This window comes from Homarus americanus, unplaced genomic scaffold, assembly GCF_018991925.1.
Source record: "Homarus americanus isolate GMGI-L3 unplaced genomic scaffold, GMGI_Hamer_2.0 scaffold54679, whole genome shotgun sequence".
In the NCBI taxonomy this organism is placed as follows: Eukaryota; Metazoa; Arthropoda; class Malacostraca; order Decapoda; family Nephropidae; genus Homarus; species Homarus americanus.
In genome coordinates, this window is record NW_024722701.1 from 1688704 (window position 1) to 1714726 (window position 26023).

At 36.9% G+C, this 26023-nt stretch overlaps 1 protein-coding gene across 1 annotated transcript in view; it reads left to right on the forward strand.

The window, feature by feature from the left end:
* The first annotated feature begins 369 nt into the window (after positions 1-369).
* Positions 370-26023, forward strand: part of LOC121863051 — a 46117-nt gene continuing 20463 nt past the window's right edge. The window contains exons 1-19 of the mRNA XM_042361521.1: positions 370-469; positions 5070-5161; positions 6654-6791; positions 6913-7089; positions 7730-7768; positions 8098-8209; positions 8763-8893; positions 10205-10358; positions 12185-12342; positions 12791-12846; positions 13053-13212; positions 14053-14126; positions 14242-14335; positions 15500-15690; positions 15829-15955; positions 20135-20311; positions 20448-20507; positions 22309-22433; positions 25440-25566. Coding sequence (XP_042217455.1) covers positions 5075-5161; positions 6654-6791; positions 6913-7089; positions 7730-7768; positions 8098-8209; positions 8763-8893; positions 10205-10358; positions 12185-12342; positions 12791-12846; positions 13053-13212; positions 14053-14126; positions 14242-14335; positions 15500-15690; positions 15829-15955; positions 20135-20311; positions 20448-20507; positions 22309-22433; positions 25440-25566 — 2187 coding nt within the window. The 5' untranslated portion in view covers positions 370-469; positions 5070-5074. The remainder of the gene's footprint in view (positions 470-5069; positions 5162-6653; positions 6792-6912; positions 7090-7729; positions 7769-8097; positions 8210-8762; positions 8894-10204; positions 10359-12184; positions 12343-12790; positions 12847-13052; positions 13213-14052; positions 14127-14241; positions 14336-15499; positions 15691-15828; positions 15956-20134; positions 20312-20447; positions 20508-22308; positions 22434-25439; positions 25567-26023) is intronic.

Sequence of the window (26023 nt, forward strand, 5' to 3'; positions counted from 1 at the left end):
AGTGTACAACGTCAGGCATGTCATTTATGAAACAAACAAACAACAGCGGGCCCAATACACTACCCTGCGGTACCCCACTTGTTACAGGTACAGATGACGATTTCGTGCCATTAATCACCACACATTGCTTGCGGTCATGTGGTTCGTTGTCGAGCCAGTTTGCTACAGTTTCTGAGTCTAAATCTTGTACTTTTTCCCATGTTCTTTTGACTTGGATGTAGATGTCTACGTGTACTGCATTGATCAGTGGTGAAAAGGATAAAAGTAAAGTAAAAATATTGTGGGAAAATCTGTGGGATTTTAAAAATTTCTGTGGGAAAAATCTCGCTCATATGTGGGAAGTGGTCGAGATCGAAGTGGCAACACTGACACAGTTCAGGAGCTGAGTCCACATACAACCTGTGTCAACAACATCTGCTGGGCCAAGTCCTCGCAGTTTTGCTACTTCTGGAGCTGCAGCCTGTTACAGGTATGCTTTAATAGTCATCAGCCAAGCCACCTGCTCGTTGGTAAGTTGAAAGTATACAGTTTGTATTGCTATAAAACGTCCTGGAGCATAAAACTGGTAAGTAAGAAAAGAAAGGAAAGACCTTGGAATGTCAAGAGCTTGGCAGTTGCCACGGGATATTGTTCAATTCATCAACAGATGCATCTTAAATTTTAAATAAAGTATTAAACGATGTTGGAGGTTTGTACCGCACAATTTTCCACTTCTATTAATTTATTAGTGTTTTGTATCATGACGAGTAAGGAAAACTAAATAGGAAAAAATTGCACATCTCATTCTTGTTACCGTTACACTAAGGCGCAAATTATTCTTGATATCATTCTGGCTATGGTGATAAAGATATATTATAACCCAACTAAACACATGGGTCCTTTGGCGTGTTTGGGCAAGAGGCAGTAGGTGCAGATGCTTCTCTTTCAAAGGTACAGCTGTGGCCCATTGTCTCATAGCTGTGGCCTGAGGTCTGTTCACTGTGGCCTGAGGTCTGTTCACTGTGGCCTGAGGTCTGTTCACTGTGGCCCAACTGAACAGCGATTGCTTAAGCTGGTTACGCCTGTGGCTTCCTGTCCCGACGCTGACACTGGCTGTGTGAGGAATGAGTCATCAATAACAGTGGAAGGAATTGGAGTACTGTAAAATTATAGTGTCGGTCATCTCTAACCTAATCAAACCTATTTTACCTAACCTAACCTAACCTAATCAAACATTCTACCTAACCTAACATATTCTACCTAACCTAACCTATTCTACCTAACCTAACATTCTACCTAACCTAACATATTCTACCTAACCTAACCTATTCTACCTAACCTAACATTCTACCTAACCTAACATATTCTACCTAACCTAACCTATTCTACTTAACCTATTCTACCTAACCTTCCTAACCTAACCTGGAATCATTCATGAGTACGGAAAGAATGACGCTGGGAAGCATTAGTGTCAACATTACCGCCAAACAAGTATTTTGAAAATTGATTGTTCCTGTTGTCCTTTTTGGTGGATATTTTTAAAGTAAAAACAGGTGAAACGAAAACAAGTATGGAATTCATCACATCTGATTGGCATTTGTTTTCTTGTTTGGTTTTCAGTCACTTGTGTTTTGATCTGGGATGAACCTTATATTGCATTACATTTCTTCGGGTCCAACGAATTACCCAAAAGTACCCAAAAGTATATTAAATCAGGGTAAAATCTTAATGAATATCTGTTATACATACACAAAACATATCTAATAATATTTTTAGTGTAATTTTGTAAGATGAAATAATAAACAGCGAAAAACTTATACTGAACGCTAAATTCCAAAGAGGTTGTGAACAAGAGAGATAACTCAGATCCATCGTGATGCACTATGCTAACCTAACCTAACGAAAAGTAAATCATATGGCTATGTTAAATACCCCAAAGTAACAGAAACATCGGTAATCATATCTCCATTTTGGATAGGTGACTCTTTGGAATTTTGCTTTTTTCGCTGTTTATTATGTCATTATTTTGACTACATTTGAATGAAAACATTATTAATCAGGTTTTATTGATGTGAAACATATATTTGTTAAGATTTTACCCTGATTTAATATACTTTTGGGTAATTCGTTGGACCGCCTTCCTTCTGAAGTACATAATGGTTTAGTACAGAAGGAGATGGAGTGTATTTTTATATGAATACAGTCGGCCCTTAACATATGCGGGGGTTAGGTAACAGAGATACCCGCAAATGTTAAGGATCCGCGTATTTTTGCTGCACCCAAAACACCCCTGGCCCCCCCATGTCCTTATTTAAGTAAAGAAAAACACTATGTACATGTTTCCAAACACTTTATTTAATGTTAAAATGCAAAAAGAGCTGTAAAAACAATTAATAATGTACTGGCTGGCATCTCCACTTGTCCCTGCTCCGGCCTCCAGAGCGTCATCACTCATCCTCGCTCTATCCTTCCGCCTCCACATAGTCACTACTGCCGACATCAAACACAAATGTTTTGTGAATAACTGCACCTCCACTTCCTATGTACAGTACTGAACTGTGCTGTGCATTTTTACAAACAATAAACGTGGCAAGAAAAGCTATAAAAAAAGGGATACAAATTTCACTTTACTGTACCGTACCTATCCTCGGCAACAGGAGCGGGGTCATCGTCACTCGTTTCCATAACGGGTGGTGAAGTGGGGGCGACGGTGGGTTCAGCTGCTTCCTCACTGCCGCCAGTGATGGATGGTGTTGTATCTCTCCTTCGGCGATCAAAGAACATGGTGGTGGGGAGTTGTTGTCTCTTTTTCATCTCTTCCATGATGTTTTTGTATGCAGCAAAAACGTCATCCATCCCTCGCATGAATTTCAGGGCACGCACCATGGAGGGGTCCATACCATAGGCCAGGTTTTTGTGCCTCAATATACCTGGTCATCTCCCCCAAATTCTCCAGCGTTATTTCTTGTAGCTGATGTTAACACAAGCATGGTTACAGCAAGACTGACTGACTGAGGGTGGCGTGGCGGGCGATGTGCAGTGTCGCGCGCGATTTGAATGTATATTCCTCCGGCGGCAATCCGCGTATTTGCAAATCCGTGTATGTTAAACCCGCGTATGTTAAGGGCGGACTGTATAAGTTTCAGGGAAGAAGTTGGTCAAAGTTAAAGATTTTGGTCAATAAATTCTGAAAAAGTCTGTGGTGTATGAAAGCTGTAGGACGACTTTTAGCCGTAAAATCAATTAAATCACCCTCCCCCCCCCATAACCCGCACCTCGTCCGTGCCACCGCAGTTAGTAGGGGTTCATATTATAGTTGACATAATTAATTACATGGAGTAATACGCCGATTGTATTTTATAACAAACCTAATATTTTCCTTAAGCTATATGACAACTCTGGTTTGTGTGGTGTAGAAGGCAAGCCTGAGAGGAGGAGATCAGTGCATGATGAGCATAAATCAGACGGTAGACGAACCGCACTTGCTTCTCGCTCGTACTGCCATTTACTCTGTTCTTCCAATTTCTGTTGGACTACAGAAGCCTTCATCGTGACTAGGGCTAAGTGAAACTCACAAGAAATATACAAGCTGCAGAATTTGCCAAGAGGAGGAGGACGTGACCAGCCACAGCATCCCTACCTTACCACCACCTGCAGTTATAGCCTCAATATCCAGGGTAATTCCTACACCTGCTTCCTTTACACTTCTCCCACACCTGAGGAGTCGCTGTGTTGATATTTCCTTTCTTAATTCAACTAGTGTAATTTGTTTAGTTGGCCATAAGAACGTTTACATCGTTTTCATTATTCCCTGTATATAAACTGCCCCCTCGCTGAACACGAGTTTGTTCAACGTGAATTCATTCGAACGCGGTTTATTATGACTACCTGGTATTGCTTAACACGGGGCCAAGATTAGCTTTAACGTGGGTCGAGCTCACACCTTGTGGGTCAGAGCTAGCGCTTGGTCCGGCCATAACCAAAACTTCGCTTAGATTAACTTCAGTTTTTTCGCTTGCCATCGTCACCATGGCTCCACCTAAACATTCTCCAAGTGCCCCTCTGCCTCTCGGGACACTCCAGCAAAGAAGAATAGCATCATGTTTACTCTAGAAAGTAAGTTGGATATTCTTCAGTGACTTTAGAGAGGGAAGTTGATCCACCAAGGACTTCTCCACAGTTGTTAACATCAAACAGCATCCTACACCACCATCATTCTTCATACCCTTCATACCAGAGTACATGGTATTTATTATTCCTTTTTAGATGTTTATTCGTCGTGTTTTGGTTTGAAATTCTGAGGACTAGAGAGAGGCCAGTTCGCCACTCTGTAGGACTGGTTTCTCCACGAACAAGTCAATCAAGAGGAATGCTGATAAGATTAGAGTCTTAATTTTGAGTAGATAAACATAGCTTTCTTCATATTTTTTTATTATTCAGTTACATGCACCCACAATCCTACATATAAAATATGGAAAAAAAAATTAATGTAAACATATCTTCGTGCACCAGTGAGATGTTATGTTATGGTTATTTTTCGACGGGCAATTTCCAGTAGATAAACGAAACTGTTCATATTTATTTATTTTTGTGTGTTTTTAAATTAATAAAAAAATCATCAGTCAAATCCCTAGCTGGGCCGGGTTTCTATGGCAAGGCTTGAAGGAGGCCACATGTGATTCGGCCAGTGCCTGCAAATGGCCGCGGTGTGGGGGGGGCGGGGTTCCAGCATCCTCTATTTACCCGTAAATAAACATTTGGGGTTGGGTTGCGCGGGGTAGGCCCAACGCAACCCATGACATACTGTACAGATGTTTGTGGACAACTACCCTTATATGGTAACTTAAACAGGATATTAATGAAAAACTATGAAGCTGCTAGTGAGAACGTTATTGACACCTGTGATGAGGGCCGAGGACACCTCACTCTAGGACTATGGTGAGCCTCTCAGTTGGTGAAGTTATATACAGACTGTACATAATGTTTCCAGACAGAGAAGGTGACTTGACTGTAGCTGTACTGTACTGATACTTTGACTCAAGTGTAACATAAATGAGTTTTATAAGAACAAAATCATCTTTTTATTGCAGAAACTATGAGTGGGAACTCAAAGTACAGCCTTACAGACAATGGAGTTGTAACTCTATACAACAGGGAGCTGAAGAATGCTGTGACTGTGCAGGTGAGCGTGTAGAATATTACAAAATTTACACTACTCTATTAGAATATATTTGCAGATGTACTAAAACGTTTTATCAACTTACACAACTTAACACTATTTACTTGGTGATGCTTGTCATGATTTTTGGCATGTGGCTGTGACTAATGTTAGGACCAATTTACCTCCCAGTTTTAGGCAGAGCAATCTATATATGGTTCATAGGGAGAGTCATACAAAAGCCACAAGTCAATTGAAGATATTCTGGATCAAGAGAGGACTAGAGGTTAGCTTACCGAAATGTCACTTTGGCGAGTTACTCACTTAGCCAAATGAGTCATATTCCCTTTTCAATTCTAACTTGGTTGTTTCCTGCATCACTAATTGCTAAACTTGCTGATTTTTTTACTTTTGCCCTTTAAGTCTGGTGGCTCTTATAATATAGAGCTGCTTAGGCCCACTTCATACGAGCATTTTTGTCCCTGTGTGGGAGAACGCATGTGTTCACACAGGCATGTTTTTCACGCTTTGTCAAGATCTGACACATATAATCACAGGTACTTCAAGCCCCTACCAGAGATGCACCACAACTGACACTAAAAACATGCTTGGCTGAAGTACTCCATTGCCATATGAAGAATTCTAGAACGTTCGGCTTGTTTTTTCATGCCACAGTTTGGAAGTACAGGCGTGTGTTGAGCAACACCCGCACCTGGTCCATGTGAACGGTCCCATTGAACTTCATTAATTTCTAAGCCGCAGGGGTCCTCACACTCAGGAAAACCACTCATGTGAAGTGGGGCTTATGAGAGACTTAGTGCAATAATTGTCCTTCATAGACTAGGAGGTCTTGTCTGCTCAGTCATCATAACGTTTATAAGGCTGCCGTCTACCATCATAATATTCAAAGCCAATCTGCCATTTTTTAATTCACCTATTGACAGACAGTCACATACTCCACAAGAGCTAAGTATAGTCCCTTTGGATACTACAGGATCTTTTGGCTAGGACTACTGTGGTTATAAATGTCATCTCATAGAGTCGGTGAATAATAGGTCTTATGTGTTTTCATCTGTTAGGTCTGTTGACATGTGTTACTGACCTTCCTGAGTCAAGGTTAGCATTCCTTAGTACCAGCACTTGTTGACCAGTTCTCATAACCACCAGATTCCAGTCGTCTTATTGTGTGGTTTGTTGGTTTATTAGGAGGGCTGGTGCTCACCTCATGTTATACACCCCCTGTATCATGTACCTTGGTAGAGTTTAATGTAGGGTAGTTATTTGTGTCTTTCTTAGAGTAATCATTTGGTCAATAAGTATATTTTTGTAAGGGGTGAATTTTTATAATCCCTTTTTATTTGTTAAGTCTGAGCTATACAGCATCAGAATTCATCCTTCATATTTTCTTATTGGCCACTTGAAAGTAAATGTTCTTTGATGCCTTTAATGCATTAGATATATACGGGGATGAAATTGAGAAAATGATCCACCTAACTCGTGAACGTTTTCTTTCCAGGTAATATTTCTAGCAACCACTGAGCTGACTTGCTACATCAGAGTATCAGATGGGAAGCACCTGTCCCCTGTCATCTTGCTCTTCAGGAAACATTTTAATCCCACATTTGGTGTTGGTGCCATCATTTCAATAAAAGAGGTAAGTAAGTAACCTTGACATAGTTACTTTCAAGTGATTGTATGTCATTCTCACTTTTCTCTTACATACAAGAATCCTGGCACATTTTATATCCTGTGATTCCATTATCCTTTACTTGCAGGCGCAAATTTTGTTACTGGAGGAGAATACAGTAAGACAGTATCACCTTGAGGATGAAGGAATGCATCGTGTCTTCATTAGGAGTTATGCCCTGCTGGAGTCTCATGCAACTATTTTTGGTCCCTTGGATATTACTGGCACCTATCGAGATGCCATCAATCATGTCTATCACATTTTGGTAAGTGAACTCCATGAATTTATTGTTGGATTTCTGCAGAACAAAACCAAAATAAGCATTAATAAAATAGTAGAAGTTTGATGTTAGTTTTTTTTTATAATCTTTTCTTTTATATGTTCATATATATCGTTATTTACAAATGTGGGTTAGTGAGGAAGTAGAGGGTCTTAGGGTTGTTCTGCAGCTATGTCTCTGGCCTGTGACCTTTAAAATAGGCTTCTGATGTATGTGGTAGTAAATGTTTTGTGAAATAGGTACAGTATTGTGTACAGTACACTCTAGGTACCTTATTATTTTTTATATACAGTACTGTATTGTTATATGCTTTTTGCATGTTCCTTTATATTTCACAAACAAAATCATTGCTTTTTTTAGTAGAAGTTAAGTGGATCAAAATTAGTATTTAAGTAATCTTGTATAATATATATATATACACACATATATATATATATATATATATATATATATATATATATATATATATATATATATATATATATATATATATATATATATATATATATATATATATATATATATATATATATATATATATATATATATACATATATACATATACAGTATATATGCTGTACAAGTATTATTTATTTATTTAATTGAATTTGTTTATTTCTTGCAGAAAAAAATTGACCCAAAAATTGATCAACAAATAAAATGGGTGAGTATCAGAGGCTGGTGTGGTTTATACAATGTAATACAATACAGTACAGGCCTCTTTCTGAGATCACAACCCCAGTATTACCAAAGACAACCTGTATTGGGTTTCTGTGATAAGAGAAATTGCAAATAACAATCCTATTTGGAAGAAAAATATGAATTCTGAAATATCCGATCAAAAGAAAAATCCATTTATCTTCCAGCTGTATTGGATGGTATGGTCATTACAGAGCCAAACATTATAGAACTTTGTACATTCTTATGATTATTAAGGTGAAGCAGTTGTCTGAGAAAACAATCAATTAACTTTGTTTTTGTTTCTTTTTGTAGGATCCCAAAAGGTGCAAGGATTTACAGTCAGAAGGAGAAATCATGAGGGAAAATGGAAATCAGTTCTTCAAGCATCAGGAATACATTCAGGCTGTTTCTCATTATGATATCGGTAAGTGAACATACACACACACACACCTAAACCTCTGAGTTCATTCTTGCTGTCACTTGGAGCTTTGGAGCGTAAAGCCTATTTGTTAAGTGTTGAGAACGGCAGCTTCAGTAAGTTCATCCTGTAAGGTATTTTCCGAGTTGTCTCCTCAGGACTCTTATGGCCATGCTGAGCTTATCTCTGGCTGCATCATATGATTTTGAAGTCATTTCCCAATTCAAGTTCTGTAGACCAGTGATTCTCAAACTGGGGTCTGCGAAAAGTTTTTGAGAAATACTGTAGTGTGTTTAACGTTAGTGGGAGATTTGGCGATTCCAATTCGCAGGATATTTTGGATTTGGGTTGAAATGGACTATGATTTATTCTTTGATTATTGACAATATTTGTATGTGTCATGGTATATAAGGGGTCCTTGGTTGAAGAAAGTTTGAGAACCCCTGGTGTAGACAACATTACATGACACTTGAATAATAGTAAACCCAATTTATACCCATTTTATTGACAAAGGTGTATTTTTATTGACCTAATTTATTATTATTATTATTTTTTGCAGCTAAGAAGAAAGACCCTTTTGACTATAGAGTTTGGTCCAATTGCAGCCAAGCTCTGTTTAAGTTGGAGGAGTATGAAGAAGCTGAACATGATGCATTAATAGCCATTAAAATGAATCCATTTGCTGAAAAGGTACATCACTAATATTTGTCATTGTACACTCAGCAAAAAGGAATCTGGACCTTTTCACTGTTATAAAAAATATGACTCGCTGGACCAAGAATTCTGATAGACGTTCTTGAGTTACACCGTACACCGTTATTCCGAACATTGATTTGCCAGTTACTCTATCTTCTGTTTTCTGAAAGGTCTTTAATTGTCAGTGTGCACAGTTTGTCTCACATGATATGAATAAAGCAGTGAGCAGAATCGATTATCATGTTATATGGTAGTGAGGTTTCATGGTGCATTTAATTCTTTACAGCAGCTCCTCCCCTCATGAGTGTGGCTTACAACACACAGTAATTTATATTGTTGTTCTTCTTGGATGAGGTCTTATATTTCATCAAATAATGTTACTGTAAATCAGATAAAAGTTATTATACCGAGTACAGCTCCTCCTCGACTTTCGACCTACTCGACTTACGACCACCCGGACAAACGACCGCCTCAGTAGTACCAAAATTTGGTCAAATTACATATTTTCGAGTCCCAACGTCAGTGATTGCACTGACAAAATTTTCGTATGTAATTCACATTAAAATGGCTGGCAAGCTTAAAAGCGAGAGTTTTGTGGTGCTGAGAAGAAAAAGAGACACCCATTTTAGATTATCTATGTATTATTTAAGCATTTTCGACTTACGACCATTTAGACTTAGGACCTGGATTTGGGTCCCTAACCCCGTCGTAAGTCGGGAAGGAACTGTAGTTACAAGAACCTCGGTACATCTCTCACAGGATATTCCTATACAGTAACTCATTTCCTATAGTGGGTAATACAACGTAGTACAGGTATATAATAATATTTTATGTGTTTCAGTTTAAGGTTAATTTCTCTATTTTAATTACAGCCTACATATTAATCAGGATATATTTGTTACACAGTCAGAAATACCAACCCCCTCCAAATGAACACAACCTCAGTGACAGTGATCATTTTGAGGACCATCAGACCAGGGGTGAAGATTCTTTTTTGCTGACTGTACTGTACATCTCTTAGCTTGAATTTTCTTTAATATGTATCCGGTCCATATATACATTTGTTTGATCTAATGGATAGAGTTTTCATAAAATTTTCTTATTCACAAATTTTTATTGAAAGTTATAGAAATCATAAATAGTCTCAAGGTGAAGAAATAATAATGCAAATATTTTAGTTTTTGTGATTGAGTGGATCTTTTTGAAACATATGTATTTTAAAGTTCTCCATTAAGTTTGACATGGTAAACTGTCATTACATGCTGTTCCCCTGCGTACATGTGGTCAGGTTATGTTATTTTTCAGGCCTACTATCGAGCAGGACAGGCTGCCTTTAAGCAGTCCAACAGTGTAGCGGCAGGAATATATGCACAGAACGGGCTGATGTTATGTGGCAAGAGTAAGGACCTACAACAACTTTTCGAGGAAGCCTTTTCATTGAATGCAGATGGTACTAATGGTTAGTGAAGTGTTCTCATGAGATAAAATTATTACCACCTTTTTTTTCTTCACTATCAAGCTTTTTCCTGCTATTGTAGTCCTTTACAAATCTTTGAGGGTCACACTGAATATTGTCTTGAAATTGTATGAATCCTAAATAAGCATACAGTACAGTAGTTAACTTTGTTTGAGTAATATGATAATTACTTTTTGTAGTTAAAAAATAAGAACATATTCAGAAATTACAATGGCTTACACAAAAATAACTGCTTTTTAAAGTAAACAACAAACATTCACATGTAATATAAATTCCTGTACACTTGAATCTTCCTCTTGTACCTTAGGCAAGTTTCAGAAAAATGCTGGCATCAAAGGTGGACAACATTACTACTTATTTCTGAATATTCAGGTTTGAACTCTTTCTCTTTTGCTTTTCATTTGGACAGACTTAAGCCTCAGTTTGATGTTTTTGTCACTACAGTAAACCCTTGTTATTTGCGGTAAGCAGATAGTGGCTAGCTTGCAACCCTCTCCCGCAGCTCTCAACCACTGCCTGTGATACACCATCTCTTGTGTTGTACTCAAAACTTTAGTGTTTCTGTGTGAAATGGCCCCTAATAGACTGCTTAGTGTCAGTGCTAGTGGAGTGAAACATAAAAGGCAGAAGTCAATGATGGCCTTGACAAAGAAAATTGAATTATTAGATAAGTTAAAAGAGGGGATGAATGCTGCAGGCTTGTCTGTTGTCCATCTTCCTTACTTGTAGTGTCTTCCTCACCCCATCCTTCCATCTCCTCTCCTTCCGTCTGAATTACACTACAGTATTCTGTTCTATATACAATTTATCGCAATAATAGTTGTTGATGTCTCGGTATGAAGTCTTTCTGTAAAATGCACAATAAAAAATATAATTTATTACAATTATTGATTGTGATTATACTTCATGTTTGCCATTGTACAGGATCTTGTTACATAACCCATTTATTATACTATATTGTACAGAGGGATTCACAAAGATGTACATTAATTTACTGGATATATTCTTGGGACTATTGTAAGCCACATTGTAGAATATACAAGAAAGATGTTGAGGTAATGATAGTGAGATTAGAGTGATACAGTCATGGAGTTTTGTGTACTTTTATGTATGTAGCTGTGCACAATGTTATACAGTTGTGTTATTACAGTAAATGTTCATAATTCCCTACCTGCCACTGTATCATGTTGTGTAGAGTTTACGTGCGTAAAATTATACAAAACTGTACGGCTGTTTCACCCGAATCTCACTTATCATTACCTCATCATCTTTCATGCGTTGTAGCTAGCAAACTATGCAGATTCCAGCATTTTATTATACTAGTGTGTGTATATATTGGTTTAGAATGGCCCTAAGCATACATTCTGCAATTTAATGTACACTCCCTAAAAGATTATTATTATTATTCATCTTGATGGGTTTATACAATATGACACACGTGACTAAGAAATCTGATAACACTAGTCACGGCTTCTGTCCCAGTGATCATTGCGGAAAGTTTCAGAGTCGAGGGTGTGGAATATTATTTTTAGCGAGCGTACATCTTTCTGAATCGCCCTGCACAGGTATAAGGGTTATGTTGATACTCATGTGATTTGTGTCTTGCTTAAGGTATTTCATTACTCAATTTCCTACATGTGAGAATTTACATATGTAACGAAGGAAAGGGTCTGTAAATAAATTGTAAATATATTGTTTTAGAACTTGATGTAAATTTTATGTATGTGTGAGAATAATAATTTTTTTCCCAATCTTTGTAAGGTCTCTTTTTAAAATTGACCTTTTCTTTCTTTATTTGTTACGTACAGTGAGAATAAAACCTTTCCCACTAAATTCCCTGGGCAACATGGAGAACATACCAGCTCTTATCAGTGCAGTATGCAGGTCATCAAAATATTTTACTCCCTATGGTTCTTCCAAATGTATCTTTGAAAGGTCTCTTGCCATCGGTAAAAAATCTAAAGGGGTAAGTGGAATTAATATAGTTGAATTTTGGGTATACACATCCAGTATTTTAATGTGTCTGCTGATCCATGTCATGTATACTGTTCTCTGTTTTGCAATAGAGCCGGGTTTAGTAATAGAAACTCCTTCAGACACTTCCCATGTGAGAAATCTTGAAATGCTTTTGACTAACACTTCCTGAAATGATATTTCATGGCCAACCCTAGGAGCAAGTGTCTCCAGTTAGTCTTTGTGTTGAAACTTCAGGTAAACATTTAAAATAAGTGGTATTTTAGGGGGCTATAGTTACAATGATGAAGGTTCATAGATCATTTAAATTAGTCCCTGCTACTTATACCAGATCTGCATTCTAATATAATATGTAGTGAGGATGTCAGACCCGTGCTTAGCCATTGATGGGGACATGTATTGTACATTTTTCCTGTATCCTCCTTCTTTTTATCTTACAGAGAGATGGCAGGTTTATAGGGCAGGGTATGGAGCCAATAAAGGAATTTGGTGTAAAGTAAGTACAGTACTGTGCTAATTTTCCTCATTCAGAGAAGATAAATGGTATAATGTACTGTAGTTGATTATTAGTAACTTGTACTTGAGAATAGTTACTCTATCACTTTAGCTTTATGAGACATCGCTGTGACTGATATGATTATAGTTGGGTTTTTCTCAGATTTAATAACTAAATTCTGTCTTCTTCTTTTTTATATCATGAAGTTTTGATAATGAAGATCCAACCAAGGAACAAAAAAAAGAAAGGAAGAAAAATAAAATAAAAAATTTTAAGCTTCCACAAGGGGAAAATATTAGAGAACAAGAGGAAAAGAAAATTAAAGGAGAAAAAAGAAAAGAAAAGGAAGAGGACCGGAAGAAAGTGGTTAGTGGTGCACTTAAGAAATGTAAAGTTTACGTGTGTGTGTGTGTGTGTGTGTGTGTGTGTGTGTGTCTAGTAGTATGAATGAGTGGGGAGAAGGAAGGAAAGGGGGGTCAGTTGTGTATAAATTTTAGTATACTGTATTGTCTTTGCTCGTTGTTTAGCTATGCATCACATCTACATAACCACCAGTCAGAAAGTTGTTTCAATGTTTTACCCAATGTTTTAATTCCACACTTTTGTAAATTCATTGTTCGAGCGTAACTTTACTCGAAGGGTAAAGTCGTGGATGGCTTTTATTCAGTTCTCTCAGATGTTCCTCACTATTTTCTTATCATATGCAGTAATACTTTTGCAATTTGGTTGGCTGCTATGAGAGGCAATGACTTCTATAGTACTAATTACATTGGGTCATATGCAGAACTTATTTACTTGACTTGTATCCCTCTCATCTTTAAGTTTGGGAATCATACAGGAAAACCCACATTTCCTTGCCTGGTGCCACACTGTCAACTATTGTGAGTTAGGACCCCCATTGATAATGTTGTGTGAGTTCAGGAAGTTTTATGGGGTGAGGAAGTTACTTTTAAATCTTTGCAATATCTGTGCCAGTGTGTGTGTGATGACTAAGGAATAGAAATTGTCCTTTTCTTTATTTAAACAGAGCTTATTGTTGCATAGTTATGGTTCCACATGAGGAGGATTTACTCCCATTAATTATGCTAAGGATGTACAGATTGAACTACGATCATAATTATAATAATTAAACGTGATTCAATTACAATTATTTTGTGTATAATCTTTAGGATAGTTATTAAATATTATCTCATTATTATTTCCCAGGAATTCAAAAGAGATGAAGAAAGAATCCTGATGCCCAGAAATGTATTCCATGAAACATTACGAGAAGGACGGAGGTAAATCTGGTTGTATTATTTATTTATTTGAAAGATGTATAATTTTGCCTTTATTATTTATCCTCGTATTGGAAGAAATTTAACTACTGTACTGGTGCATTTGTTTCTTTGGCAGATTTTACGATATTGGGCAGTACCGGCAAGCCATAGAAGCTTACAGTAGAAGTTTAGTTTATTGTTGCCCGGACGGTGACACAAACTCTGTTGTTGTGAGTATCGTGGAAGACCTCTTGTGTTAACAGTACAGGTTTGTGTTGCTTTAATTGGATATACAGTATAAGTTTTAGGTGAGATCTGCTAAAATTGATGAGTAAAATCCCGAATTGAATCTGAGGGTTAAGAGGGTATTTTGACTAGGTGAGGTAAGTTAACTTGATTATTTAAATAAATCTCATTATAGTGGCATTCTAGATGTGAGCTTAGGTTAGTTTAGGCTCGAGTGAGAGTAAATAGAGGACTTGAGTAAAAGCTTTGAGATTATTGTAGGAGTGAGGTATGACTGTGCGGTGTCCCCATGATTATACAGTACGTACATTGTAATTATGGATGTAGTGGTGAAGGCAAAGATGGCTTGGGCAGAACTTGAGCTTGAAAATGGGGATGTTGCCACTGGTAATCTTGATGATGTCATGCTTTCACAGAGAGCGAACAAGAACAGCCAAATAATGGTTAATGTATTTAATAGGGTGTGTGCTAGAATATTATTAAAGGTAAATGTTTGGTAGGGAATTTTTTTAGAGAAAAGATGACTATAGTGAATATTGATAAACCATATTGCATTGAAGAGTCTAGAGAAAGGTAATGTAGAATTATAATGATGAGATACTGGAGGAGCTTCAAGATTTCAAGTGTTTGGGAGAAATATTAAGTAAGAACTGATCATTTGAGAGAATAATACTTGGGGAGGAGAAAATGCTGCTGGAATATAGCCTTTGAAGTAAAGAACGCTCTCATGAAATAGTATCACACTATCTGTACCTTAACTTGTGATGATGAAGCATGGACGTGGAATGGAGCAGAATGTTCTGAAAATCCATGTAATGCAGATGAATTACCCAAGAGCTTTATGTAGGGGTCCAAAACAGAAGGGGTAAGATTATAGGCTCACAAAGATGGTATGGATGCAGAAGGAGAGGATGTGGAGGGGCAGTGTAGTAGGTGTGTTGAGTAGAGAGACTTCCTGTATGAGAGAGAAAGATGAAACAATACAATGAGGAGAGGACAGGGGAGGGGATATAAAGAGTGGAGAAAGCAAAGGAAGAATGTCATGATAGGGTGACTAGGAAGTCTTGTCATGGCTCCCTGGAGAGGTGAGGTGTTGTAAGACTGTTTGTACAAGAGATCTGGAAAAATTAATGTATTTTTTATTTCAGAATGAAGGTAAGGAGAGGGTAAATGTACAAGTGATCCAGTACGTGGTAGGCACATGCAAGATTCAGTCTGGCCGAGGGTATATCCTGGATGGAATGGAGATTATGAAGGCATTATCTGAGGATGACAGTAACTTCTCAAGTAAACCTGCTGCACATTACTGGCTTGGTATTGGCTATGAAAAAATATTTTTGTAAGTTATTGCCTGGATTATGTTGCATAAGACATTATCACTGTCAGTACAGATGAGACTGTTGTTTATATTTGATGTAGTGCATATTAAGTTAGTGATAACATAGTGTGATACTAGAGGGATGTATTTCCCCCACAGATATAAGATGGCCCACTATCATGCTTGGGCATGTAGAGAGGCTTTAAAAGCACAAAAAGATTTAGAACCTATCAAGTGGCCCGGAAGCGATGACATTATCGTAGAGACCGTCCCAGATACATTACGGGTGAGTACTGTACTTGTTAATGCATTACTGTATCAACCACTTTTCTCTTTTGGTAATATTGAGTTGTTTTTTAACTGCTTCTTTTGCTTTTGTTGTACAGCTTATGTTTTAGAAAATGTACTTTTATTATAGTAAAGTTGACATTTTCTTATTGTTTATGCAGTTGTATAGTAGGACCTTGAAAACTCTGAAGGCAGTATCCAGGAATAATACTGTATATAGAACTCAAGATGTGTTTAGAATATGTACTTTATAGACAAAATTATCATGCCAAATTATTCATATCCTGTCACTAGATGGACAATACTGTAGGGTCTCAAAGCATGCCAGGGTTACATTCCTGGGATCTCCACTTAAGTGTGAATTTGTGTATATTTGGGTCTCCCCGGTACATATAATCCCATTTTTATACTAAGGTAACCGATGCACTCCTAATAAGTTCAACATCTTGACTTCTTCAGAACTTCTCAGAGTATGGGCTTTTTTCTTTTTCTCACACGCCACCACGAGCACTTCCGCTAATTTTCCTCCTGGGGGTTATGGTTGTGGTAAAATTCACCTGTAGATAAAAACTTCTTCAGCCAGACGCCTAGTGTGAGAGAGAGGACGTCAGAGTTATGTTATGGTTCTTTTACAACTCGTACTTTTGGATAGATATGCATAATTTATTTATATTTATTTATGTATTTTTACTGTTACATGCACACACAATCTTTCATACAGAATGTGCAAAAAAGAAAAATACCATAAGGTTAAAAAACATAAAGGGAATACACATTTCTTCACGCTGTGGGAGTTAGCACGCACAGTGGGGGAGGGGGAGTGGCGTGAGGGATCTCGGCTGCTCGTTGTCTCCCGTGTAATGAAATCATAACCAAATGGCAGTGCAGATTTTGTATTATTATTATTTCAGTACTGTACTTACATTTACTGATACAGTAAGTATTATTTTATTGTATATTATATTTTCTTTATTTCTAAGCACATGGTAGAGAATTGTAATGATTTTATCTACAGTATTTTTGTCTCAAACGAGCGCGGACAAGTGATGAATACGCTGAGCTTTCGTGGGATACTGGGAGGATTGGTTCATGAGAGAGCTAGACCCAAGTGTGAGGGTAGTTTACGGGGGTGAGACACATGGCCGCGTACTGTGGGTACATGTACCCTGGAACCGTACTGTATCTGCTTGTGAATTAGCCAGGCTTATGGTGTTACTCTTATACTGTTCTCAAGACTGTACTTGTATATATGAGGAACAACCCAGTTTATCATTTGTTGTTCATGGTTGTGACTTGCTCGAATGAAATGACAGGGTTTATTTATACAGTACTTATACATGCAGTGTATAAAACTCGAGATATGTTTAAGGTATTCATCATACCACAATATAATTTACAGGACTCGTCAAATTTTCATTATATAAATTTCGGATACAAAGGTATGGATAGTGTTGAAGTAAAGGATCATATGTAGGCCAGCTGGGTCATTTGTTTGTTATCAGATATTGTGAACAGGAAATCAAATAAAGAAATTAACATTTTTATTGAGAATTTGGGACCAGTCATTGGAGTGGGACGTCATTTTCACTGGCTACCTTAAGGACAAGTGGCCAAGGTAGAAAGACCTGGGAGCAATGTTTCAAGAATTGTAATTGTTCATTGTATTGGTGTACAGCTGACAAGTAGAATTTTCATTCAGTCAAAGTTGTTTTATGTTGACAGGACCACTAATTTAAGTATGCCTATTTCACCTTATTTCTCTACTGTCCTTTATAATCAGTATACGGATGCTTCGTGTCTTTAAGGGGGCGGGAGCAAAGGGGAAGTGACCTTGTTCATAAAAGTAAATACAGTAATTCATAACTCCAGTTTGCATTTGGTACCAACATTTCCAGTTTTCAGAATGTGTTTTGACTTTGGTTTATTTGAACAGTAAGATTTTATATTTATTTTATTATCTTTGTTTCACATATAATTGGTTAATGTTTGTTACATCCTTTTGGTTGGTAAAGTTGAATTTGTTACTCTGTAGACAAGCATGATATTGTAATATTGGTCGGTGCTTTGCAAGATGCATGCAGAACTTTGCCTTATGTGTGTGAAAGGGCGCCTTGTTATGAATTTACACAGTATTTAATACGGCATACAAAGAAGACGATATTTTATAACACGACTCCAGTTTAGAGTGACTCATAAATGTGCAACCAGGCTATTTGAGAGGCTCTTCTTGTACAGCACTTTATCAACTTTTAACCCCTCATTTTGTCTTGTCTTTTGCTTGAGATATATTTGGGGTATATTCATTAGTGTAGGGAGCCAACTCTTAAAGACCTATGGTGATGCTCCAGGTGTCAGGATATGAAACACAAACTGCCGTCAGAGTAACAACATACACACACTTCTCATTTGTATATACAGTATTAGTATTTCATTTTATGTGTATTTATATATATCTTTTATAAGTGTTTCTGTACCAAAAAAAATCTGCTTAAGTACAGTACTTCTAAAACTCCTGATGAGGCACACATCCTCCACTAATGCTTTGTTTCTTAAGGGAAAATTAGTTTCTCATGTTATAATATGATGCATCACAAGAGTTTTCAGGAATAGATGTCCAGTAATAAATGAGGACTAATTGTACAGTAGACCCTCGATATAATGAATCAATACATTGAACTTTGTATTTCAATTGGAAATATTGGGCACGGAGCTTCAGTCAGAGGCTCACCATAGAATTCCTCCGAGACATTTTCTTCGCCAGACCGACTTCTCTCGCCACACATTTCTAGGACATGCTCTGAAGGTTGAGAATAAAATTTTAAAATATATTCAATGAATCAAAGAAATGTTAAAAAATGTATTTGATGAAACATTTAACAAATATTTCATGAATCTCTTAAATGACAAATTCATAAACATTTAACCCCTTGAGTATTGTCAGTGACTTAACCTCTTGAGTATGATGACTTTTAACCCCTTCTGGTCGTGGATCATCTCACTGTGTCTGTGGCTCTAGGCATCGTGTATAAATGTAAGCTTGGCTGTGCTACGCCATCTATGGAGGCATGAGGGAAACTTTGTCTTGTCATCTGCTGCCTAATACTGTAATCACTTGTACCCCTGACATCTTGGTGCTTTGAGTGGTAGAAGAAGCACTTGAGGAACACCTAGGGATCTTGAGGTGTTGGTGGGAACTGTCAATTGTTGCTCGTGGTTAAAAGTAACTAATGTCCACAGAACTCAGTAGTTGATGTGTAGCAAGCGTGGCTGGCTGTGGCTGACATACCTGTGCTGCGCTCTAGTGAGACAGAGGAAACTTTTGCTTATTGTCAGCTGATAAAAATGTGTTACATTTGAAGTTACTTAAATTTCTGGGTTTACACCGCATAATGAAGGGGCCTGACCGTGTGATAAAGAAAAATGGGAGTAATTTAGGATGCTGCAAAATATCGAAAATGAAGAACTGTACTGTATTGAAATGTGAAATAACGAGGGTCTACTATTTAAGTAAATTTGTGTTTGGTGATTACATTGTTTATTTTTAGTAATTAAACAAGATTCAATTACCAGTTAGTGATCATGGTCTTTACAGTTTAAACAGTACAGTAATAGGATTATTCTACTTGACGTTCCTCTAGACAGACCAGTTTCAATTTTTAAAAGAAATCAAATATCTAGAAATAATATTGTTTTAAAATTACCACATACCTCTATGCATGACCCCCACACCTTCAAGCACACCCGCATCCACCCTAACCTAACCTACATCCACCCCCTCACCCTTACTCCTACCCACACCCTCAGTCTCACCCCCAACCACACCCTCAAGCATGCCCACATCCACCCTCACTCTCACCCCCCAACCACACCCACACTCTCACCCCTAACCACACACACGTGATTGTAGTGTGGATTGCTATTTCATGATAACATTGGCCGTATCTATCTCGCCAGGTGTTGGAGTAAATACAAATGAATCGTCATAAAAAATATGTACAGTAATAAATATCCAGGTTTAGTCCAGTACTTGCACTTCCTTGTACAGGTTTTGACTTTCATAGTGGTTCAATTATCCTCTAGTCTCAGAAATGTAGGTACAGTATAAATAAATATGTATTAATATGCTAAAAGGTTAATTTGAAGTTGTTTTTTTAAAGTTTTTATTGGTGGTGAGCAGGTTGAGTATGAGGTGATAATTGCCAGAGTGAAAATGTACCAGCCTCCTGAAGATGAAGCCTTAAATGTTTGGCAGTCTCTCCCTGTTGAGCGTGCCTTTGTAAAACGACTTGACAACATCCCATTGTTTTATGACAAACACAAGTTTTTTGAGAGGATTATTTACCTTCATATCAATGTAAGGATCCAGAATGTTCATTGATGATTATACTGACATAATTATATAGTTGGTAAACATGTTGGAATATCCCTAATTGTTGAGGTATGATAACCAACTTCAGCATTCAATCTTTCACGGTGGATGCCTCTTGCAGAAATCCAGTCGGGATATCTATGGTAGTTTAGCAAGAGGAGACATCAACAACGGCATCAAGGTTGTTTATTGTAACTGTAACTACGTGCATGTGGTCTAATGGTGCTTAATATCGCTTAACATTTCCCTACTCATCCTGTTTAAATTAATGAGGCATTACAAAATATAATACTATATAAATGTCTTATATATAGCCCAGCTGATTCTTGGTTAATTTTGCTTATAGGTTCAATACTACGGCTGTGTTTTGTGAGCTGCAATAATTTCACCCATGTTGCTAATGCTGAAGTAATTTACTGCTTTGTGTCCTTTTATTTATCATTGTATGGGAGTGGCTGCCTACGGGTAGTTAGTTTTATTTGTAATTCTGTACATGAATTTATTTACTATGGTGGTAAGGAACTCTAGCTTGACTGTTTTATCGGGCCTCAGCTTTTTAATTTGGACTTGGACAACATTTTATTTATTTATTTATTTTATTTATTTTTATTCATTTTTTTTTTTTTTGCATGTACAATGGAAATCCAAGATGGTACTTGGTGAAAAAAATAAATAAAATAAATAAATAAAAATGCTGGGCTATGCTGCCAGAACACAGTACAGTATGGAGAAGGCAAGTTCTCCTATAACCAGCTCCAATAAGTATACTCTACAGCAAACTCCTATCATAACAAATGTGTAATGTAACGAATATCCCATATCTCTGAGAAGCAAAGTATTGGTGACCCAACGGAAAGCGCAAATTTATCTTCTCGTGAAAATCAAGTGTTCCGAAATCTCAGTTAACGCTTCCTATTTAATGACACTCATGTTCATCTCTGTATTAGTTCTTAATATATTTAGAAAGATTCAGCAAGTGTTCTTTTGTGTAAACTACAGTACAGTAATGAATGTTGTTTACCATTTCTCCCAATAATTCACTACTGTACTGTAATCTACTAGAGCTCAGGAGCCCTTTTGATACACAGGATTTTGCTGTACTCCTTCATAACTTTCTTGGCTAACCTTAGGATGATAAAATATGGACTTCAAATTTGATATTGGTAACACAAAAGGGCAAAGTAAAAACTGCCAACTGGATGTCAAGGAGGAGACATGTTTAATTATTTTAAGACATTTGTAAAAGGATTCAAGTCCATGGTGATATTCATTTTTTTTAAATATAGACCTTGATTTTATTAGATGGTGGTTTTAGCCATTTTTTAAAGCATTGACTGAAAAAAATAAGTCCCTGTGCCATCTCACACTGTCATTTGCATTCTGTATTGTAGTCACTGTAGGGTAGCAACTTGGTCTGATGAACCTTTTATCATCTGCACATTTTCCTACTAATGAAACTTCTCTTCTCTCACATTTTTACCAAATTTAAGTATAGAAGAACTGCTTTTTTGTACTGATTATAAAATCCTTTAGCATGTATTTAATTTTGTATGTGTGTGTCTTGGATACAAAGGTAAGATGAATGGTTGTCAAGAGTGTACACTGCCTGAATATATACCCTTTGTATATATACGGAATTACACCCAATAAGAATCCTCAACGCCACTCTGCCCTTTTAGTGCTTGTGTTGCCTCCACTGTCGTCTATGTGTGTTTAGTTCAGTAGCCAAAGGATTGTTAGCTTTTGAAACTCTTGATATCTTAGCTGTATTTTCTCTCATGACACCAGATAAGTAATTTTTCTCATGATATCAGATAAGTACTTTCATGACACCAGATAAGTACTTTCTCTCAGACACCAGACAAGTACTTTCTCTCATGACACCAGATAAGTACTTTGTCATGATACCAGATAAGTACGTTCACATGTTTTCATACAAATCATAAAATATATTAACTCTTGTACTGTATATTTTCCAACAGGATAGCAGCAAAGAGCTTATTGGCCGAGCAGCTTCCATAAGGCCTACACCCAAAGCCAAGTGCCGTTTTAAAGACTGCATAAACATTCAAGGTCACAATTACGCAAAGGAAGAAATCTACCTTACGTAAGTTTGCCGTTTTGGCCCCTACGAAGTTAACACACTACACAAATGGCGTTTCTGGTTTGGTTTGGGGTTATTTCTTTATCAGCGGCTGTAAGTTTCTTAAGGCGTTTATCTTAAGTGAGTTTGGCATTTTTTGGTGTCTACGTAATTATGAGATTTTTTTTTTTTTTAAGAGTTATCCTATGTATACTTAATGCTTTTGTGTGAATCATCATCTACAGGTAATATTTAGGTTTTTTCTTAAGATTTCAGGTATATTTAGGAATGATATGAAGAGATGGGAAGTGAAATTAGAGAGAAAACAATAGCTTCAGAGGGAAACGAAGAGGTACACCCTGACAGTGAAACATGGACTTGGATAGAGAGATGAGTTATCTTAGTGATCTACTCTGGTTACTGGGATAAAACTGAGGCAGGAGAGAGTGTAGTGCATGGGGTGCGATTGCATTATCATAGGAGGAGGTATAGCATAGAAGCCCTTCTGTCGTAGGTACACCCTCAGAGGAGCGCCTGAAGGAGGGAGGCATCGTGCATAAGATAGGTACCGTATATACTCTGTATATACTCGTGTGTAGTTCGAGTTTTTAAGATCAAATTTTTTGGCCAAAAATTGGGGGTCGACCTCTACATGGGTAATAGTTTTGTTAGGTTGAAAAATATTTACCAGTTACTGCCAGTAAACAATGGAAACGACGCACCACCAGCTATGAGTGTTGGTACAGTTGCCAGGGCAGATCTCTTGCGTCATCATAGCAAGCCCAAAGTAGCCAAATGCATGGTATGGTAGCACAGGACGATGTAAAACATAAAGTATTCATTTTTAAAAGTTCATTTATCGATACATCAATTTTTGTTCATTAAATTTGAAACATCAATCTTTGTTAATTAAATGTGAAACAAAAGAAAACTATGATACCGTGTTTCTGAATATTTTCATTCAAATATTACATCACAAGTATATTTTACCTTAACTGTGCCTGAATGAATATATTCTCAGAAATAAATATGGAAATGTAATATTTTTGCCGAAATGACGTACGTATAACAGTGGAAAGTGGGATAAAATCGTGACGAAAACAATGACTCGCTGTCTTTCGTAGAAAGATGTTACCATAATCGCTTTTTGAATGGTTTTCAGTTAAAAAACTGTTGTATTACAATAATACTCTCTCTTAATTCGCTTGAATAATACTACGATACCATATTTCTGAATATTTTCATTAAAATCCATCAAAATCATTTTCCTTGTCATCGTCTTCAGCACACAGTTGCCAGTTTCAAGATTTTCTGCTTAAAATTTTAAGTTACCGAGTATTTCTTTTTCCAAATCGTTTTACAGTACTGTAGGTAAAACAGTTTACTATTGTGCAAATGCCGCAGAAAAAAACAAAACAAATGGAGACACCAAAAGTAAATAAAAAATGCTGTGTCTGACTTGCAACACTGTTGGTAGGGTCAGGTGGTTCTAACGGCATCCTGCCAGGACCCGGTAATCAAATTTATAACAGTGTCTAACCTCAATTACTGTAGTCTATCTGATGTAGGCAATATGAAGTAAAAAATACCAGTTAAAGTGAGAAATTCGAAGAGAATAAACAAGAAAGATGTCGTTGGGCTACTTTTGGTAGGGCTGAGGGAGAGAGTACCAGCTGTTTGGTCTTTTTTAGCGGGAGAGTCATGCAAATATCCGTACTGGTATTTGTTTGGTGTCATCTGTATTTTTAAAAATGAGTACTTGTAAATTAAAAGTACCGTAACATTGTATTATATACAAACTTGTCATATTTCTGAAAAATAAGAAGCAAGAAAATAAGAATATACCGGTAAACACAATTTCAACGTACGCTAATATTAAAGGCTGCTTAAGAAGGGCTGGTGCAAGATGCAAAAACAAAGCCTCTGTGACCAGGGCTCTGCAGTATCAGCTAGACGGTACACTTGTTTTTCAAATCGTTTTCAGTTAAAAAACTTACATCACAAGTGAATTAGGATGGAATATTATTTTAATACAAGTTTTTTTTTTACTGAAAGCCATTCGAAAAGCGATTCCGGTAACGTCTTTTGAACGAAAGAAAACGAAAGTCATTGTTTTCGTCATGATTTTATCCCACTTTCCACTGTAATAAGTATGTCATTTCAGCAAAAATATTACAATTCCGTATTCTCAGAAATAAATAGTAGTTTTGCTGAAACATAATGTATTTCAATGTAAATTAGGATAACTACATGAAAACAAAAGACTTTACCTAACCTTCCAATGTTCAAGATATGTTACTCAATTTTTTAATAGTTTTTGGTTAAAATATACTGTTATATTAGTGATATTCTATTCATACTGTGCTTGATATAATACATTCACGGAAATGTAATATTTTTGCTGAAATTACGTACGTATTGCAGTGGAAAGTGGGATAAAATCGTGACGAAAACAATGACTTTCGCTTTCTTTCGTTCAAAAGATGTTACCGTAATCGCTTTTCGAATGGCTTTCAGTTAAAAAACTGTTGTATTACCGGGTACAATAATATTCCCTCCTAATTGACTTGATTAAATACTTGAATGGAAATTTACAATATTTTTGTTGAAACTACCTGCCTTCGGCACTCGGTGTTTCATGCACAGCGACCCTCAGTTTATAGGATGTAAGAGTGTTTTTACTGAAGGTTTTGTTGTTCCATTACCCTCAACAGCTTTGGTCGACCTATAAATGATGAATATCACAAATTAACGATTTCTTGGTAAAAAAATCAGGGTCAACCTATAAAAGAGGGAGGTTTATAGACGAGTATATACGGTATTATTATTATTTCACACCTGGGTCTGGATTCAAAAGCAAGCAAAACCCTCATCAATATGTTATTCACTTTACTGTAATGTTTCCCTTTCACAACACAGTACAGATTTTTTTTATTTTTCAAGTTCAACACAAGATTCAATTTTCTATTCTTAGTTTTCTTATATTGTGTTGTTAGCCCTGTATTAACACTGAATGACTCTACATTACAGTGATCCAGACTTCAAGGGATTTTTGGATGTAATCTGTGAGGAGTTTTGTAACATTAGCTACCATCCATGTTGCTGGAAGGCCCACAAGGAAAGGTTTGAGGAGGGGATTGGACGAAAATCTGATAAAGTAAGTATGAAACAATATCCACGTGTACTGGTTAGGTTAGGTTAGGGGCGTGTATGTGTTTTAAGACATGCTACCCACCTCCTGCCCTCCTTGTTTGCTTCTCATAGTTAACTACAGTATAGTCATCCTTGCCTACTATTCTCTGCTAACCTGCCCCTAGCCATCACCACTGCTTGTATGACTGGATGTAACACCAATGTAGTTCATATATTGTGCATGTATTAGCTGCTTTGATCTTGACTCCTTAAAACTTCCACACCTCACCATTTTGTTCTTTCACATTGTCTTGATTTTCTCTCTCTCTCTCTCTCTCTCTCTCTCTGTGTCTGTGTGTGTGTGTGGGTTCCTAATCTTAACTCATCTGTATTGATTTCTCTTTTTTTTCTATATCTCCATATTATCACTCAAATGAAAACAAAATATGCTCTCATTTTCTGTTATTCATTCTTGTCAGTAC